This window comes from Epinephelus moara, chromosome 3, assembly GCF_006386435.1.
Source record: "Epinephelus moara isolate mb chromosome 3, YSFRI_EMoa_1.0, whole genome shotgun sequence".
NCBI lineage: Eukaryota > Metazoa > Chordata > Actinopteri > Perciformes > Serranidae > Epinephelus > Epinephelus moara.
Window position 1 is genome coordinate 34,441,072 of NC_065508.1, and position 20,224 is coordinate 34,461,295.

Consider the following 20,224-nt stretch of genomic DNA (forward strand, 5'->3'; position numbering starts at 1 on the left):
GTATAAATAGGCTTGGCCTGTTGTGTGTGAATGTTAGAGTGGGATCAGAGGGGTTAATCTGAGCAAGCATGTGTTCGTGTTCGTGTTCGTGTTCATGCGTGTACTGTAGATGTGACTGTGTGGCATCGGAATAAAAAAAAGTGCTCCGCAATGTTATTTAATACATCAGTAATATTGTTTTTTTCAATCCATTGGCCCCCCACCCCCTCCGCGTGACTTGAAATTATGGCCCCCCCCTTGTTCAGATGCGTTCCGCGGCCCATGGATGAAGTGATGACATTTCATATTCAAAAAAATCAAAGGTTAACTTCACTGTAACATCATAGTGTCATAACTCAGGAACAGAATGGGAGACATTTGATCAGATGCTGAATTGGTGGCACTAAATCTTTGGTGCCCACCTTGAAAATGTGCTGATTGTATAGATCCTCTGCTGCTGGGAGGAAGATGTGTGTGAAGTATTCACGTTTTTACAGACATGGACGTAAACTGTAACTGCAACTTGACTGGTTTACAGAGACATACAACCGCGAGGCATTAATTCTAGTTAATACCTCAGATGAACACAAAGTATGCAGGCAGTGGGTGAAAAAAGCCGCTTGCATCAGAGACCCGAGGCTACATGCAGTCATTTTATAATGTTCCCAATCTAATTACATTTCACCAATCTTCTCCCCTTCCTGCATCAGCTCAACCCACTCTTCAGACCACAAGTAACATCAGAGACAGACACCCGGTACTTTGATGACGAGTTCACAGCACAGACCATCACACTCACTCCTCCAGACAAGTGTAAGTGTCCTATGACTGTGGTTTTCAGATCTGGACAGTGACACTCTGTCAGCTCCTGATCCACCACTGTTCCTGATCAAGGTCTGGTTTCTTGACTTGGAATGTGACGGCTGACTTCTGCTTTCTTGTTCTTACAGATAACAGTCTGGACTGTGACGACTCAGGCCAGCAAGCACATTTCCCCCAGTTCTCCTATTCTGCCAGCATAAGAGAGTGATAGCATCTCTGCCACACACACACACACACACACACACACACAAACAACATGAGGCATGAACACCTTGGCCACATCCTTACAGCTATAAAATGACCAGAACTTCCATATTCAGTGAGGTTTTAATCCCATCAGGATCTAAGTGCCTCGGCTGGCGGCCATTTTGTTCTATAGAAAACCCCTTCGTCCACACTATGGACAAAGCCTGGCCACACTGGCTGTACTGTATCAAACTGGACTTCAGTACCTCGCATGGTCAGCAGCACAACTCAACAACACGTCTGTAGCACCAATGGATGGCCTCTAAACAACTACTGCTGCTTTTTCAGACTGTAAACCACCGATCATTTTTAACGCTCTCCCTTTTATGGTCTTATGAGAAGCCATACAGTTCCTTCATGATGTTTCCAAGTGCTCTTCTTCAGAACTAGCTGTTACCACTGGTGATAGACAAGTTTATATGAGGGAGGAAGAAGCGTGGTAGTTTGTTGGGTGTTTTGCTTTTAGGTGTGTGTGTGTGGATCTTTTATCTTTCTTTTTTTTTTGTTCTTTTTTCGAGAAAAAAAAAAGGGGGGGCATCGAATTCAAACTGAATGTCATCAATTTAGTTGGAGTGAGTCTGTGCGAGCATGAGGTTTTGTGTGTGTCTTAATACAACGCTTGCCCGATGTGCATCAGGAACAACAGATTAATTGATAACAGATGATGATCAAAGTGTCTCCGCGGAGACAAGCTTTGAGTAGAGCAAGACATGTTAGAGAGAGAGGCTGTCCTTTGTAAACTGTATGCAATGAAAACAAATCACTTGTTTATTAGTTTCCTCTCATCTCAGAATTTGAACTTTTGTGAACAGATCCGTCAAGTGCGACATGTCAATTATTGGGAATTGGGAATACCTTAATGCACAAGGTGTACATGTTATTTTTTTAAAACAAGATTTTTTTAATTCTAACACATATTTGATCCTACTTGATCAGCAAAATACACACCATCCACATGATTAAGAGGCTTAATAAGCACTTAGTGATCAGAGTAGACCTCGTTTTTCTCAGATGGACCATGTTCATTAATGTAGCTGAAAGCTTCCTGGAATTTTTTTTTAACATCTCATGAATATGTGTCTGTTGCACCGAGTGTCAAAAACTGTGAGATACCAAAAGCTGGCATCAAATGTCTGGTCAGAGTCATTATCCTGTTGACTGATTTACATAAACCATTGGCCAGATTAGACTATTTGATTTTGACAAAGTTCTTACACAGCTGCATGAGTGTAGACAACATTTAACATTTCAGAACTTTGTCTTTTATTTTGGTTAACTGAGGGGGAAAATGTTAGAACCATCAAAGTAACGTATCAGTAGCGCCCCCCCAGAATTTTTTATGGGGGGGCCAGATGGGGCCACTGAAAATCTTGGGGTGATACACCAAAACCAAAAGCCATAACTGAATTCAGGAATTTGACTATGCTGTTGAAGTAGAGAGTTAAGAAACTGCATATTGATGTACTTTGGTCTCTTATTAGACAGTTAATATTGCTATTTATGAGATTAATACCAGAACAGCTAACAATTTCCACAACAGTCCTGTTTTGATATGTTAGGTATCTATATATGTTAGGTGATTCATTGTTCTTCAAATAGGCTGATTGTCTTGTTCCTTAAAAAGATAAATTTACAGTTTTAATTTGAAGGATTACAGGAACAAAACATTTACTGTGAACAAGTCTTCTCAAGCTTAGGACAGACATGTGGGTACCCATAGAACCCATTTTAATTCAGATATCTTGAAGTGAAATGTAAGGGACCCCTTAAAAAAATGGCCATGCCAGTTGTTCCGTTGCCAAAGTTTAGCCAGATTTTGAAGCGTTAATTAGCCCCCTTCCTGACAAGCTATGCCAATATGGTTGGTACCAAAGGATGACTTACTTTGTCTGGTTTCCCAAGATACCACTACCTTTGTGCTGGCTTGAAAATGTGTGCGCATCAGCCTCATAAAGTGATAGTAAAAATAGATAAAGATAAAGTAATGTTGGCCTCCAATAATTTTCACCAGGGGGGGGCAACAATTGTGTCAGGATCGCTATGGTATTGTGTCTGTACTGAAACAAAGGTGTTGAATCAGCACTACTATTGGGGGAAAAAAACAGCATCAAACTGAATTAATAGCACTTTCAGAGTACATGTTCATATTTGGAGTGTCATCCTTTCTTAGCATTCAAAGCTATTTCTGTAATATTTCTAATATTTGTTATGATGTATCTTTGTAGCCTTTCTATGAAAGTAGTCCGTCTTCAGATCATCATTCACCATTTTATGCTTTACCTTTACCCTGTTCAAGTTTGAAGTTGTGGCTGAGTATTTTTAATGTCCTGCTGGCTATCGTGTGTCTGTCATCTTGTAAATCTTAGTGTGCTTACAATGTTTCAGTGCATCCACCACTGCTGCTTTTCAGACCCTCTGTGCTACCAGATTTAATCTGACATATTTTAGCTGGAGCGCTAAGAAATCATCCAGGGAGCTATGGAAATCATGAACATGGTCCATTGTGAGATTTTATGTTTGAGTGCAATGGTGACTTGCAAGGATGTCTTCTTATTATTTTCAATTCTTCCCATTTATTATTAATTGCTGCACAACATTAAATGGTAAAAAGGGGAGGTGAACCGTTAAGATTTGCAATACTGGGTGTTATACTGTACATGAAAATGCACCCAACATTGTATTGGTGCTACACTGTTGAGTCACTGGTAATAAATAAAGAGCAGGTGCAGATCACCCGCTCAGCTTCCCGTTGCTCACAGAGCCTTCTATCATGTTTTTCTGCTGGTTTTACTCCTCAACTTGCTGTTTTCCCTCATCCTTCCTGTACCCTGAACCTCCTTTACCAATAGTCTCAAATTAAGGAAATTCATAATGGTTGAAAGAAATGTATGTTTTCAGTTGCATTATTCTATTCAAACAATTCATTTCTATTTGTCTATGAATGTAATTCTGAAAGACAGTGATCCAATACACATTTTTAACTGTCATAATACATCCTGGACATGTTGTGTCTTGATTCTTTTCATCCCACCACTATAAGGTGCTGAGGGTTTGTTTCTCCTCTTGGTTTTGTGATAAACAACTGTTTACCTTAAGACACAGAGTGTACTGTTAGTCCTGCCTTCCTCACCCTTAGTTTTGCAGGTTTCCTGCCTTGTCACTTTTCACTCCTGTGTTGAAACGGCATGAAGCAGATGTTACAAATAGCCAGTCTGAGATCACTAAAACCTGGGAAAGTCATGGGATTTCTAAATCTCATGTTCCTGGCCAGGAAAAGTCATGGTCTTAGTTAAATCCTTGAAAGGTTTGGAAAAGTCATTGAATTTTGTTGTGTTTAATGAAATTAAAAATGGATAACTTTCCATGTTGTGTAACAGAACAGTGAATTCATCTCTGTAGGTGTAGGTTGACGCAACATAGGTCTAAAATGCGTCGACACGTGACAACATTTTTGCTATCGTTCATTTATTGAACAATTGTTCCGTTTGTTTGTTTGTTGTTAAACATGGCCACATTAATGTATGAGCATGCATGTGAACAACACCCTCCCACCCCCCAACAATAGGGCTCTCCTGAAAGCCATAGTAGTCTCTGCACTGTCCGTCTATACATCCATATGTTCACACATCCGTGCATCCCATTCTCATGAAGAAGATATTTCAAGAGCATGTGGTGGGAATGTCTTCAAATTTGGCACAAACGTTCACTTGGACTCAACAATGAACTCATCAGATTTTTGTGGTGAAGATCAAGGTCAGTGTAACCTGCAATTTCTTCAAATTTGGCACAAATGTCTCCTGTGACTGCCAAATTCTAATTAGTTTATTCTTGAGTCAAAGGTCAAGTTATGACAAAATTTCACACAAATGTCCAATAGGATGTAATGATGAATTGATGATATTTTATATCCAAAAGGTCAACCCTCAACTTCACTGTGACATCATTGTGTTTTTCAAAAACACACACTGGCCAATACTCAACGTCATATATCAGGAACAGAGGTGGAGACATTTTAAACTTCACAGTTTTTCCCCATTGACTTGATGCACCTCTGCCAACGACACTCAGAAGCTGACTGCAGGGATGCAGTGATCACAACTAAATGCAATCACTTTTAATGATTTTGGTTTATTTTGAGCAGTTCTCTTTTCACACAACCATCACATAGAAAACATGGTGTGCAGAACATTGAACACAAGTGACTCAGAGAAATATTTTCTGGTTGTGTTGACTCATTCATTGCATAAGAATATGCAGAGGTATAGCACTTGGATGCAGCTGATCTGTTTAAATGTCATATTGTATTGTATTACATCAAATGTGAAGGTACGTCACACCATATGGAGCGGGGGTGCCATCCTGTGAGGTACATGATGTTATTTCTGTTATCAAATTGTATCCACTCAGTCCAAAAAGGAGATCATTTACAATGTTGGGTATGTGAGTGGAGGTAGTGTATTGGGTCTATAATCCAGCCTTAGCCTGTCATATGGATCTGTCTTATTAATCATGATTAGTTTGTCTAAATACTGTTGCTTGACCACCGTAGCAAGCATGAAGTCAACTTCTCATTCTCTATTGATCAATGTGGAGGTCCCTCAGACTACAGTGCTGTTTGAGAACAATTGAGATTGGCAGATTATGACACATTAACAATCCATTATCCAAATTGTCTGACCAGAGATGATAATATATCAGGTCATGTGGATGAAAATCAATGGCCTGATGTAAAAAAAAAAAATACAGAAGACATGTCCTACCAAAATATTTTGTTAATTTGATCTTCTGTTTTGTTTATCACCACAAAATGACTGCAGGTTTGAACTTGTGATTTGATGCACTGTCTCAGTATAATATTACTGATTGTATTAGAATTTTGAGAAGACATTATTTGGAACATGGTTTTGTAAATTGGAAATCTGTCATATATTTTCAGTAACTGAAACACAACACTTTTGTTTTTACTCCCAGATTTTTTTTATGCAATCAATAGACATATTTCTCACAAGTTTATTGCACAAATTTGTTCAAATCTGTGGTAGTGAGCACTTCTCCTTTTCCAAGATAATCCATCCACCTGATAGGTATGGCATATCAAAATGCTGATTTAACAGCATCATTACTACAGAATTGTGCCCCAGGATGGTCACAATAAAAAGCCACTCTGAAATGTGCAGTGTGATCACAACACAATGCCACAGATGTCACAAGTTTTGAGGGGAGGTGCCATTGGCCTGCTGGCTGCAGGAATGTCCACCAGAGCTGTTGCCCGTGGACTGAATGTTCATTTCACTACAATGCCTCCAATGCCATTTGTTTGGCAGTACATCGAAAAAGCCTCACAATTGGAGACCACATGTTGCCACACCAGCTCCAGACCTCCAGATCCAGTGTCTTCACCTACAAGACCATCTGAGACCAGCTACCCATACAGCTGATGTAAAAACAGGTTTACACAACTTTGGAATTTCTGCACAATCTGTCAGAAACTGCCTCATGGAAGCTCATCTTCTTCATCAGTGTTTGACCTGACAGGAGTACGTCATCACAACTGACCTCTGCGGTTGTGAGGCCGGTTGGATGTACTGCCAAATTCAGGGAAAGCCTGCTAATGGCACACTCCATCAAAACATCTGTGGCAATGTGTTATGTAATTGAACTGCATATTTAAGAGTGGCTTTTTATTGTGACCATCCCAAGGCACACCTGTGTAGTAATGACACTGCTTCATGAGCAGCTTGATATGCCACACCTGTCAGGTGGATGGATTATCTTGGAAAAGGTTTGACACCTTTGTGACCAAAATTTGTGCAAAACATATTAAATCTTTAACTTAAACCTGTGAAACAAGGGAGCAAAAACAGAAGTTGCATTGAAATGTTTGTTAAGTGTAGTTTCTAAAACAGTGCATCAAAACAGAGAACACTGATTTCTGAAAACTTAAAAAATGTTCTGTAGGTTAAACCATGATCCTTTCACATTCATCTCCACTGTCCCGTGTTCAGTGTTTATCCATACTTGTTGGATGAGTTGGACCCATGCCGACCTGATTACATCCGAGGTAAGACTGAAAATCATATGTCCATACTTACTGTATTAATATGTGTATACAGTGCTCCTCCTCAAAATAGGCCTACACAACCAAAACAATAAATATCCAGACAGGGAGAGTGTGAGACATTTATGTAACCAGGTAACACTGTGTCTGTCTTTGTCTGTGCTGTTTGTCAGAGACGGTGTAGGGCTGCTGTGTGCTCCGGTCTCAGAAACACGGGAGCCTCACGGTGCTTTTCAACACTCCCCCAGCAGGGAACATGTGCTGCCCGGGAGCGACCACGCCTCCACCCGCCTGCCTCACATGTTGCCGCACACACCCACTGTCTCCTACTCTGCATGTCCTGTGGGAAGACAAGAGGACAATGGGAGTCTTGGAAAATGTCACTGTAGTGTTTCTCAGGCATTAATCAGCTCTTCTACAGTGAACACACACACACATTAATGGGTGAGACATTCGCGTTGTGTGGGAAATTAAAGATGCAAGTCTACATGAGAGGAACACAGCAAATGTCCTGATGGCACTGATTACAAAACTACCAAGTTCAAAACTACAAATTGAGTTTATTTGGTAGGACAATTCATCATTAACAGATAGGCCATTCCCTTGTAAATATGGTGATTTGGTAAACTTGGGATGTATCACCATATCAGGTCCTGATGCTGTGGGTGATGTCTGGCCTAATCGCATAGAGTGTCCTTTCTATCCAATATGTCAAATGACAAACGGTAAAATAAAGTAACTGTGGGACATTTAATTTTCTATTTAAATATTAAAAGCAATATGATATCCGGTCGACTTTGTCACTTTCTCCATGAGCAACACAACGTCCAGCTCTGATATTTACAACAGCAGCTAAAGGCACCCTACTAGAGCCGAATGCGCCTCTCACGTGGACTGTCGGACGTCACCACCCAAACACGTGTCTCGGCACGGGATTGGCCAAACCACTGCCGTTGCGTCACCACCAAGCTGTTCAGCGCAATGACACACTCATTAACATGTCGGCGGCGGGGGCGTGGCTACGGAAACAAGCAGCATGGATGCTTTCAGTACTTGATCAGAGCGACCGTGTGTCCAGGAGCAGGGAGAGGACTCCGGTGGACATCAGCATCACAATGTATCAGTTTGACAACTTCTTCTTTTTTGTTTCATTTCCTTAGTATTTCTTTCTTTGGCATTTCTTTGGCCAGTGGATAGAGAATTATATATATATATATATATATATATATATATATATATATAATTCTCTATCCATTTTCTTTTGTTCAAGATGGATATCTACCACAAGTGAGCTGTTTTTCTCTTACTGACAGGATACTGACAGGTGAGTCAATTGTCAATTGCCTAACCTCAAGTTTAAAAGTGTCAAAACTTTTGTCCACTGACCTAATGTCCATGCATGAGCCTGTTCTGCATGCACTTTAATAATGTGTCATGGACAGCTGCTCGGTTGTACTGTTATTGCAGGCTTCAGATGCTTAGACTGTGTATTTGAATGTCAGTACAGGCAGTGAATGGGAAGCTGCTATGAGGATTTACAGCAGGCTTTTTTTCCCTCTGAGCAGCAGCAGCAGTGTATTACATAACAGCGTTGGGGGTGGGACTGTACAGTTTGCCAGAGACCATCTTATCAAATTCCTTCTCTAGCCTCGTGTGTCATGTTTACACCCAAGGCTTTGAACACATGACAGACACTACCACTGTAATGAAGGAGCTGTCATTGACCTCCAGCCTTTTGTTTTTATTAACTTTATCACAAAGTGCATTGCTGTGTCAAGTAGTTTCCTGTTCACATGATGGTACAACACTTCACACTTGACAGAAAATGCATGTTTATATTCCTATTCCTACAATGTCTTATGAATGACTTCAATAAATGTTTGAACCAAATGCCACGACAATAATGTGAACTATGCTGATATTATTTTATGTTTAAGAATTTCTATAGCTGTTTTTCAACTGGATATAAAGTAGACTACTTTACCAAAAGTTGGATTTGTTTGTTTTGATGTAAAATGAAGTTTTACCAATATGTGTTATCAGTCCGTGACTGACTCACAAGTACAGTTTTTAATGTTTAAAAATAGGTAACACAGTCTCACAGACAAATGTGAAATGGACACCAGCTCTCACACGGTGGTGAGCTCGAAATGTGTTACAATTACAGGCTGGCAACATGAAAACAATGGCACTGTAAAGTCTATAACAACTGGTGAAGTTTCAAACACTTTGTCAATGTCCTAAAATGATGAGAGTATGGTAAGGAATAGGGAAAGAAAAACATTGAGTCAGCTGATGAGGCCTAAAAAAATAAGAAGTTAAGGTTAAGAAAAAACTGCGGTTTCAGTTAAAGCAAGTACCTACGGGATGTAAAGTTATGTACGTACCTATGTATGTACCTAAATTGTACCTAGCTATATGTATGTACCTAAATTACTTTGTATTGTTACCACGTGGCCACCTCCGAGGCTGAAAAATGAAGCCAATTTGGAAACATCAAAGACTGCAGTTCCTCGAATGGCCACTTGAGGCTGGCTCCAAAACAGAGTAAATTTCCACAGGCCCAAAATTACGCACATTTAAGGGTGGGGCCCCTTGACTGAGAAACTGTCTGCGAGGTGTCCCCACAGTCTACAAGTCAGAGACACTCCTCCACAGCTCCAGCCTGTCACCTAGATATAGTCACTTTTTAGCTCCAAAAAGATGCAGATGGCTGAAATCCCAAACTCAAGGCTTCAAAACAGGAGTCCACAAGCTAATGGGTGAAGGATCACGGTAGCTGCATCCAGTATTTATACAGTCTCTGGTTGTTACGTAAAAAAGTCATGTGGAGTTGAAAGTCCATTGCCTGCCTACACAGACTTTCTCGCCGTAAATACTTAATTTGTGTGTCCACCAGGAAAAAAGATCCTCATTGACTTTCCCTTGGCATTGTTTTTGTATTTTCGTTTAAAACATTTCGTGCCCACCACCATATGATATGGTGTAAAGAGTTTGTGTCTGTTTCTTGTATTTCTATGAGACCCGGCAGAATTGCGTGACAAAAAACTTGCCTCAGAGAGCATAATTCTGTCGGTTAATGCCCTTCTTACATTTTTCTTTACCTCTACATTATGGTTAATTTTTCAGAAGCAGGGTTGTGCTGGAAATGGCCCACTATTCTGATTATAAATCACATAGACTTGTCCCAGTTTTCCACTATTGAGGAAAGAAAGTACGATACGATACGATACGATACGATACGATACGATACGATACAATACGATATACTTTATTGTCCCACTAAGGGAAATTTGTCTTGGACTCAGCAACTGTGCCATAAATGCCTTGACAGCCACAATGACAACAAACAATACATCAACAGCCATACCATCCCAACAACAATTACATGAGAGTATTGCACATATGATGACCCTGATGAAGAATGAAGAAGATGAATAAAGTTTTTTTTTCCATACCACAAGTGTTGCTGGAGCTCTTTTGACATTTTCCAGTATTGCACATATCCCATAACATTGCACATAACACATACATACGCCATGCATACATAACACATGCTAAAAGATCACCATAATAAAAGCACTATAAAATTTATTGCACAATCTTCGGCCTCAAGCAGAATTGTTTAAAAGTTTGATGGAGGTTGGAACAGAAAGTACACTTTTTCCCCCCTGAATGTAGACAGTCTTTGCAGTTTGTCTCACCTGTCATTTAGGACTGCAAGATAGTAGATTTGTGTCAGTTTTAAAACTTTGGGTTTTAAAGATGCTAAACTTGTTGTATGTGCACATTTCACATATAACATGCTAAGATGCCATGTTGATATGACAGCACCCCCATATTAAATAGAAGTGATTTGATGTTAGAGCACCTTGCATTTTATTTGCATATTAATGATGAATACATATTTTTTAAAAGTACTTTATTGAGAGAGACCTATAAACAAATAATATCTACAGTGTACAACATTGCAGTAAAACAAGCCAGTGATACAAAACAATCATCAGAAACACAATAAAATAAGAAAACATAAAAGTACAATTAAATATATCTTGGTGAGAGGAATGATAAAATCCCCCAAATGGCATCTTAGATTTAATTTTGTGTTGTAGTTTATTCTAGTCAAGAGGCCCATGTAACTCAACTAAGGATGATAAATATCTCTGCAACTTAGACAGCATAGCATGAAAACACATGTATGCTGATGTCATCTAGATGCCAGTGATGACCTGTGACATTTTCATATAACAGTGGTGAGTGTGGCAGCTGCCTACAGTGATGAATGGAAATGCATACCATGGTTTAATGGTAGTGGCAGCAGCATGAGCATACAGGGTATCAGCATAAACCAGTGTAGACAGTATTGGTGAATTGGCTTTTCTTTTTTGAAAGGTGAAAGCAGCTCTGCTCCACTATGGGAGTCCAGTTGAAGTTGTTAGATTCTGAGCAAAGTGCTCAGTGTGAGTTTTGTTGGATAATCTGACATCTAACCAAAGTAAGTAATCATAGTCTGACTTGTTGGATGTAGACTTTGACTCTTGACTATTTAGGCTGGCATTCTCCTCCCTTCTGCTATCTGCATGTTACTGTTTTCAAAATCCCCTTTGCAACAGGAAACAATAGCCTCCGAGCTAACAACCTACACCCTGAAAATGGCAAGTTTTGACAAAGATTTGTATCGTGCAATAGGGCATATCTGCTTTGTTCTTTCAGTGAATTGTTACAAAGATCTACAATAATTAAAACAACTTGTGAATGCACCTCGAAAAAGCCCAGACTCTGTCTTGCAGGACTTTCATGCCCAGTGTTTTCTGACACGGGCAGTCAGGGTTGACTTGCCACATCTTTTTACCCTGGCAGCGGCATGGATCAGTGACACTGACTTCAAGAAAGTACCAGTTCCACTTCTCACAAGCTTCTTTGATATTGTTGTAGTAATATTGTGCAAGAGCCACATACAGCCAGCAAATCATCTGTGGTGTTAACAGGTACATTGAGTTCCTTCAGAGCTAAAGAATATTCAGGCTTCACCTCTAGGGCTACAGAAAGTTGAATCACACAGTCAATATATGTCTGTAACCGTTTTTTTGTTTTCTTTTGCAATTTTTCTTTAGCAATTTTAATGACAATGCTAACCTCCCCACATGAATGTTCTACCAAAACCAGTTCCCCCAACACTATTTTGCAAGGGCACCGTAACTGCATCTTTGGCTTAGTGCCACTCAAGACAGTTGTGATGGGTTTAAAGAAATACAAACAAACCAGAGCATTTTCCCTTTAGCAGAATGTTAACAATAACAGCTATCCCCTAACATCACAAATAGATTCTAATTTAATGGGAAACACTGAAGGCTTGTAACAATAGGCTCACAATCAGAGACAGCATCACAGCTACTGTATTTGCAATTTTCTCTTGCCCCCACAATTTCGTTGCAAAAAAAGCCCAAAAACAACACAACATGCATCGCAATTTTTTTGAAAATGGACTAGTTAAGTGTGATTGGATGGTGTCAAAGAGAGTGAAGATGATCTTTAATATTCAGTGCTGTTCATCTCACAGTTTGTCTGTTTACTTTTATTTCTAGAGGTCTGGAATGCCGAAGGAACAGGGACATTTGGGGGAGTGCGCTGCACGTAGCACCTCAAAGAACGCCAAAGATAAGAGTAACAGTGCCACGCTGCGGGCGTGCCAGAGTGGCTCCCACAGGGGACAATCTAGAATGGGTGACATGAGCAACTGCATGCTGAGCTGTGACTCAGAGAAGGACTCTGAAAAAGACTCAGGATACTCAGGTGAGCAAAGGCATGTTTGTTTTCCGTGTTTTCCTCAGAACTGTATGTACTTCAGGTGATAAAACTACAATGAACTCCTGGAGGAGGGAAAACATATCGCTATGTATATTGTTGACACGTTTTATGAGATTTACAAATGTTAATAAGGTTTATCAAGTGATATATAATTTGTTCTCTCTCCTTCAGAGGCTGCCTCTGACTCTGTGCACACTGATGTAGATGACCAGCGCAGCAGTGTGAGCGAACCTCACAGGAAAAGCAGCAGAAGCTCCAATAACAACAGTGTGAATGCTGCTGGCCGCAATATGGCTCCTTATGAGGAGCTCACCCCCATTTATGTCATCAAAAACCTGGTGGTCAAGCCGGTGAGATATTCAGTGTCATATAGCAACTTGCTTTTTCTGGCCTGCTACTTTGTTGCATCACAAAATGAGATTCATATACGGTATGTTAAAGTCTAATATAATAGTTCTGAGATATATTGTGTAGTTTATTGTTGATTAATTAAACGATTATTTCTGTATTTAATCAATCATAATCATAAAGGGAAAATTCACCACCTTTTACATGGATATCCAGTCAGTGTTGTCGATAACTGTCGTCAACTGAAGCAATAAACAAAGAAATCTGAGTTCCTCTGCTTGCGGAGCCATGCCAGTGGTGCCTACATGTACCAGAATGCATTGCACGCAAGCTTCTAATGCCCACAACTATTACTAGCCTACCAGCATATAGCCATTTTTTGTTGGTCAAAACATAGTGTAGCCAAGGTTTGGAAGTCACACCTGTGCTTCTGCAGATAAGAAAGAAAAAATAACATGGAGACTCCATAGTCTGAACCAGCGTGAACCAAGACAACAACACTCTTTATTATATTTCACATTGTTCTTGGCAACGAATCACCACTTCACTACTTCCATATTTTTACCTTTCACCATAAAAGCCCAACTTAAATTACTCCGAGGATTTTGCCAAGAGGCAACTCAACAAAATAACTTACAATAGCGTCAGGTGACAAAAGATTATTGGTTGTCTTTTGCAGCTTGTCTTTGGGATCCTGAAGAACGTCTTCAGCATACCTCTGTCCAAATAAGAAGTAAAATTTCATGCATAGTAATGCAGAAACTCAGACACAGGACCTTTCGAGGTCACTATCCAAAAACTGCCCACAATGAAATTCTTGACAGCAGAATGATTCAGTTTATGTTGGTATTGGAGAGCAATTTGAAAATAGACACCACTAGTCAACGTTGTGGAGGTTCCTGGGTGGCCATATCCTCTTGCACGACAGGAGGATGGATGCAGGAGGAACCCAACTTTCCTCCTGCATCCTTTAACACCATGTTGCACACACTCCCCACACCACCATGGTGACATAGACCTGGTTGGAAAACTGGAAAGTGTCTCTTCAATAAAAGTTTTACCACTTTATATGTATTTATTTACTACCTCTATTTATGTAATCTGGTCACTATATTCCTTCAGGTTTTGTTTTCTTAAATCTTTTTGTGTCCGACTGCTTATCTCTTTGTGACTTTAACCTCCTCCCCATCTTTTGCTCTTTCTTCTACTCTGCTCTCTAATTGCTGCTCACCTAAAACCCCGCTCACAACCTCCTGATGGTACAGTCTAGACCGGAGCAGCTACTCCATGGCCCCTCCCTGGCTTGGGGTGGAGGTTGGCACAGCCTTACCAATGCCAAAGCACCCACCCAGCTCTTACTAATCCAACAGCCAACGATGCCTGCCCCTTCCTCCTCTACCCCGACACCTTCATCCAGTCTTGCTTCACCAAAAGGTCAAGTTATTAAAGGAGGCAGCCGCAGCAACCAGAACCACAGCAGCAAGAACTCATACCTTCCCATCCTAAACTCTTACCCACGCATTGCCCCTCACCCCAGGAAGGAGAGCCATGAGGCCAAGAGTGCCAAATGGGTGGAGGGGATTAAGGAGAGTGGCAGTGAAGGCCAGAGTCAGAGCAAGAGAGTGTGCACTGAGGAAGAGAAGAGAGAGGCTGTATCCACCACCAGCCACCTTCTGAAGCCCCAGCAACAGCATCAGAAAGAGGGGAGAGTCGATCCACATTCCAAGTATAAAGGCAGAGGAGGGCACAGCTCCCTCCCCAGCTCATCTCATGGCTCGCTGCTCAGCCATGCCTCCTCTACCACCCAACACAAGTCCCACCACAGCCAACAAAACTCCAGCTCTGACAGTATGGGCTCACCTTCCGTCTCCAGCTCCCAGACACACTCACCACCTTCGTCTTCTGATTCCCCTCCATCCGTCTCTCCTTCCTCTTCATCTCTCTTTTCCTCCAAGGCTCACAGCCCATATTGCCCGGCTCCAGATAGCTCGTCGTCACGCCATCAACGTTTCCTCAACACAGCTGAGATCCTGAACCAGTCGGGCCTGTTGGCCATCACATTACGCACCAAGGAGCTGCTGAAGCAGAACACTGCCACCGAGAGAGAAATTGCCCAGCTCCGTCAGCACACCAGTCTCCTCTGCCAGGTAGCCCAGGCGAGCCAGAACAGGTGCAATGAAGGTTCAGACAGCCTTGACAAACTCCTTCTGGCCATGACTGAGTCAGGTTCTTACCCAGACTTAGATGTAAGTCAACTGAAAGTGCTCAGCAGCAGCCATCAGAGCAAGACTGGAAGTGAGAAAGACCAAGAGAAGGATAACAACATAAGAAGCACTAAGACACACAGCAACCCACCTCAGGGGCGGTCTTTACACAACACAGATGATGGAACATCGCCCCCCTCACCGCTGTTTGCTCCCTCGCCAGACACAGAAGACAGACAGCATGGTGATGGTTCTCTGGACCCAATGCCCAACTCCCCCTGTGTTTCTTTTTCCAGGTCTGTCCTTGAGCAGGGATCCAAAAAAGGAGTTATGGCCAAGGACTTGAGTGATCTCACTATGTTGCCAGAGAGTTCAACACACAATAATTATCTCTTTTAGCTTCCAGGTGAAGAAGAAGATGTGGACATGTAACATGTGGACCCTAGCAATACAGGAGAGCATGGGTTTGTTTTAATTGCCCAAAATGTCAGTATAAAAGTGAATATGACTGTTTGAAAGGGTAGAATGATGATTTTCTTATTTAAGCACACTGTTTAAAGTTGAACATGATTTGTATATTTTCATACTTTTTAGTCAGGGATTTGCTCATTCCAGGTGTCCATTTTTCATCTGTGTATTTCTCTTCTACAGACAAGCTTATCATTCAGGTCACATTCACAGTCAGCGACGGATGTCTTTGTTGTGTTGCTTTTAAGAATTTGACACAAGAAAATATTTCACAAAGGGGCTGACAAGCTTTTAGTGGTTATTACAGTATTTTACAATTGCTTTGGCACAGTTTTCACAAAGTGTCAGTGTGCAATACTCTTAATGCAAAGAGACTGCTAATTACCTCACCACTGTTACCACAGTGTGTGGAGGAGAGGGGAAAAAAAGTAATTTATCTCCTTTTGATACTGTCAACATGGTTTAATTACTGTCTCTAACTGTAGTGTAAAATTCAGATAATGTTAAATGCTGTCCAGCATTGCTGTATTACTGTAGCTTACTGTGTTTTAGATGTTTACAGTGAACTTACAGGTACTGTAAATATCACTAGGTTTGATATACTGAATAAAAAACAACTTTGTGTTGGATGCACAGCAGAAACAGTTAACAAATGCAGTAAAGAACAGTTACAATCAGCATTTTATCTTGTGTGAATGTAGATTTATAATAAAATTAGACTCTAGTCTGCATTCTTCTAAATTTACAATAACAGCATATTCAACAAATACAGTCTGAAGTGTTTGTTTCTGCATCATCTCAAATGCTGACCTCTGCATAAACTGCACGTTGTGTCTCATTGGTATTTTTATAATCTTGATAAACTGACCACTGCAGACTAAGTTCTTGATGAAAATTAGTTTATTTTTGATAGCATTATTTGACAACCATTTTGTTCTGAAATCAACAATGATTCATTTTCAGTGTTATACATAATTTGTTGTGATGCTCAGAGAAACACACTGATGTATGACTTAGTTTTTTATAGCAGATGTTTTGTCTGTATATTTTCCATGCTATGGGAGATTTTGAGGCCATATATAGCATTCAGAGTTTTGCACATGGTGAAATTTGAGCCAAAACAATTTGTAATAGCAATTTGATGTAATATAGCATATGTGGCAGCTCAGGTTAGATAAGACAGCACCCCCTGGCAGTGTCAACTCTTTAAGTGTACACTAGATGGGATCAGCTGATTACAAATTGAATTCACAAATCAGCTGCCTTTGCACAAAAAAGAACAAAAAAAAGAAAGAATCGAAAAGAAAATACATGAGTTTTTTTCATGCTATTTTTGCCTGAGAATTCATGATTTTGCCACTAGCTTAGGATTAGTCCGATCAGATGTGTTCTGATTTAATGACTGATGCATGTTACATACTGTACATTCACATCATAAGTGCACATACAGTTGTCCATTGGACCTCCATATGTGGCTCTTTGAGATTTGGCTCAACTGCAAAGCAATGCATTAACACAGACTGACGGATCTGTGGAGGCGTCCAATGATCATCTGGTACAGGCATGTGTCAAACTGCCTGACAGGACTTGGGAAGCTGACATCATACACTGTAGTTTTACTTCATGGATTACTGAATGAAAATTCTACTGATGTTCAAATAGTTGTACGGTCTTGCTTGGCAGTGCAGTATTGTGAATTATTTGCTTTTTTTCACCCTCTGTAATAATGTTTGTATGCATGAAGGTGTGTGTGTGTGTGTGTGTGTGTGTGTGTGTGTGTGTGTGTGTGTGTGTGTGTGTGTGTGTGTGAATGAATGTATACAGATCTTTGATTAGCTTGTAAACATGCATTTGCTCATAGAGATTTTATTATATATTTAATTGATGATTGATTGTAGATGTGGGACACATAAGTGATAATCAGATAAATGGCAAAAGAAATGGACTCTCTTCATATGCGCTTAAACACTACCATAAACAATAAATCTGCTCTGACTCATGAACACTATGTTTTTTCTTTCGTCCTCATCATGTTAACTCACTTAAAGTTCACCGATCCATTCTAACAAGGGTGTCCAAATTTTCACATGGGATATAAAAAAAAACACTTCTTTGCTGTGGCCATGTGTAATATCTGGCAGGAAATGTCCCCTGCTAGGTAACCATTTATTTGCTCGTTCACCGTCTGGTTATGAAAACACATTAGGCAAGGCAAAGCAAATTTACTTATATTGCACATTTCATACCCAAAGGCAACCCAAAAGGCTTTACAGATTAGTCATGTCAAAGTTCACTGTAGCCCAAACACAAAGCATGACTCAAAGGGCTGTACAAATAGTTATTTCATTTCAGCTTCAATTTCAGTTTGATGTATGAAGTCCAATATCACAAAAATCACAGGTTCCTATCTTGGTTTTTTATTTTTATCAAGGTGGGCACAGACTGAGTCTTTCTTCACTGGCCCCATTAATTCAGCCTACATACGTAGTTACTACTTGGTGCGTGTCTACAAACTGTATGATAGTGTTGCCATTGTGAGGTTAACAGAAATAAAATGCAAAGTTAACTTGCTTGATTTACTAATCTTGAGTGGCAGGCCACATATAGCCTAGTATATTTTAAGAGACAAGCCACAATTGGCCCTTGGGCCTGACTTGACATGACTGGCATATAATTAAACATAGTGAATGATGGACAGAGGCAAGGAATTCCTCCTCAATTACACAATTATTTAGTCACTCAAAAAAACTAAACCATTAAAAATTAAACAGGATATCAAAAAAATGTTATTAATAAAATCTAAATGGTTTAAAAGTGTAAGAAATCATATAAATACTTAATTATTCAAATTGCAATAAGAAAGCTGTACATAGTGAGGGGAGAAAACTAGTATCTACCAGCCTCCCGTGCCACACACACACACACACACACATGCAGCAAAACAAAAGGGAAGAGAATGTAAACTGAAAAGGAAGAGCAAAAATAAGTCATCCGGAGCTCAGCGTAGAGCTCCTGCTCCCTCATGTTGTAAGGCGCCAGTTGAGGTGGTTTGAGCATCTGATTAGGATGCCTCCTGGGCGCCCCCCCTTTTGGGGTTTTCCACCTGTGTCTAGCTAGTAAGAGATATCGAGGTAGTCCCAGAACACACTGGAGAGATTATACATCCCACCTGGTTTAGGAATGCTTTGAGCTGGAAAATGCTGCTGAAGAGAGGCATGTCTGGACAACCTTGCTTAGCCTGCTGCCACTGTGACCTGGCCCAAAATAAGGCATAGAGATGGATGGACATTGTTAAACATTTCTGTATTTTTAAGTGTCTGTTCTTGTTGTTAGGTAGACAGCTGATGGATGGTTCATAGACTTTTTTCATGCCTTTTGAATAACTGCATTTGTAGACCATAATGTGTTGCAATACATTATTATGTTGTAAAAACTTTGAGTCAGTGAAGGTTGCTATTGAAACTCTTTATGGCCCAGCTGATATTGCATTTCCCTAATACTGACTTGTATTTCAGGTTCACATTTTAGTGCAGATGTAAAAGTATTATTTGCATTTAACATGTTATTTGTGAATGTATTTCATGTTGTAATATTAGAAAATTAAAGAATTCTTAAAATTTATTTTCCATGCAAGCCACAGTATGGCTAAGTAGACTGACCCCCCAAGTGGCGACTAGTCTGCCTTTGCAAACATGTCATGCTGCAGATGAGCCTTATTCATTCATCTCTACCGACAGTATCCATACTGCAAACCCAGTCAGTCACCACAGACCAAAACTGAACACTTGTGAGCATGAACATAGTAAAATGGGACTATAAAACTGAGACTGAAGGAAGTGATGGTCTTTTTCTCTTTCCTGTCAATGCTGGATTTCTGCAATATGAAGAGACATCAGGGCTCTTTGTCAGGATGTTTCTGAGTCCTTGGGTTCTTGTCTGTCTGTGTAACATGTGGTTCATGGAAACCTAAGTTGCATGTAGTTTATTAGTTATTTATCATTGCACAGCATCCACTGTACTAGCTCACAGTACAGGTATAATCAAGCATTGATGAAAGCTCACAGCTTGTTCACAGCTCTCTCCAGTAGGTGGCAATGCTGTCCAATAGTTATAAAACCAAGTTATCAGGAGGGATATAAGTCTTAAAGGATGAAGTTATCAATTATGAATGAACAGTGATTAATAAACTGACAGTACTGAACATGAAAATACCGTATTTGCACAATATATCATTGTGGAAATGTTATACTTTCCTCAGGTGGATAGAGAATTAAGCCAGCCTGGTAAGTTG

The 20,224-nt window shown here is 40.3% G+C and overlaps 2 protein-coding genes across 5 annotated transcripts in view; both read left to right on the top strand.

Moving 5' to 3' along the window:
- The window catches only part of LOC126386634 (RAC-beta serine/threonine-protein kinase-like), a 22,976-nt gene extending 18,937 nt beyond the window's left edge, over window positions 1-4,039 (top strand). For all 3 annotated transcript variants that reach the window (XM_050039098.1, XM_050039107.1, XM_050039116.1), the window contains exons 13-14: window positions 690-792; window positions 930-4,039. In XM_050039098.1, the coding sequence (XP_049895055.1) occupies window positions 690-792; window positions 930-1,009 (183 nt within the window). In that variant the 3' untranslated portion in view covers window positions 1,010-4,039. The remainder of the gene's footprint in view (window positions 1-689; window positions 793-929) is intronic.
- A 4,087-nt stretch (window positions 4,040-8,126) lies between these two features.
- On the top strand, window positions 8,127-17,930 carry LOC126388318 (CLOCK-interacting pacemaker-like). 2 transcript variants are annotated; one of them, XM_050041375.1, is made up of 5 exons: window positions 8,127-8,222; window positions 8,376-8,429; window positions 12,691-12,898; window positions 13,085-13,263; window positions 14,527-17,930. In XM_050041375.1, exons 3-5 carry the CDS (start codon window positions 12,700-12,702, stop codon window positions 15,862-15,864), a joined length of 1,716 nt encoding a protein of 571 aa, XP_049897332.1. In that variant the 5' UTR covers window positions 8,127-8,222; window positions 8,376-8,429; window positions 12,691-12,699; the 3' UTR covers window positions 15,865-17,930. The 2 variants fall into 2 exon arrangements, with proteins under 2 accessions (XP_049897332.1, XP_049897333.1); XM_050041376.1 differs by lacking the exon at window positions 8,376-8,429 and having other exon boundaries at window positions 8,189-8,222.
- Window positions 17,931-20,224: the final 2,294 nt, after the last annotated feature.

Excerpts from the sequence above, each read along its gene's own strand:
- LOC126388318 (XM_050041375.1), top strand. The coding sequence starts at position 12,700 with ATGCCGAAGGAACAGGGACATTTGGGGGAGTGCGCTGCACGTAGCACC. Across the intron at positions 12,899-13,084 it reads AAAAGACTCAGGATACTCAG|AGGCTGCCTCTGACTCTGTG; the intron begins GTGAGCAAAGGC and ends TCTCTCCTTCAG. Across the intron at positions 13,264-14,526 it reads AAAACCTGGTGGTCAAGCCG|TCTAGACCGGAGCAGCTACT; the intron begins GTGAGATATTCA and ends CTGATGGTACAG.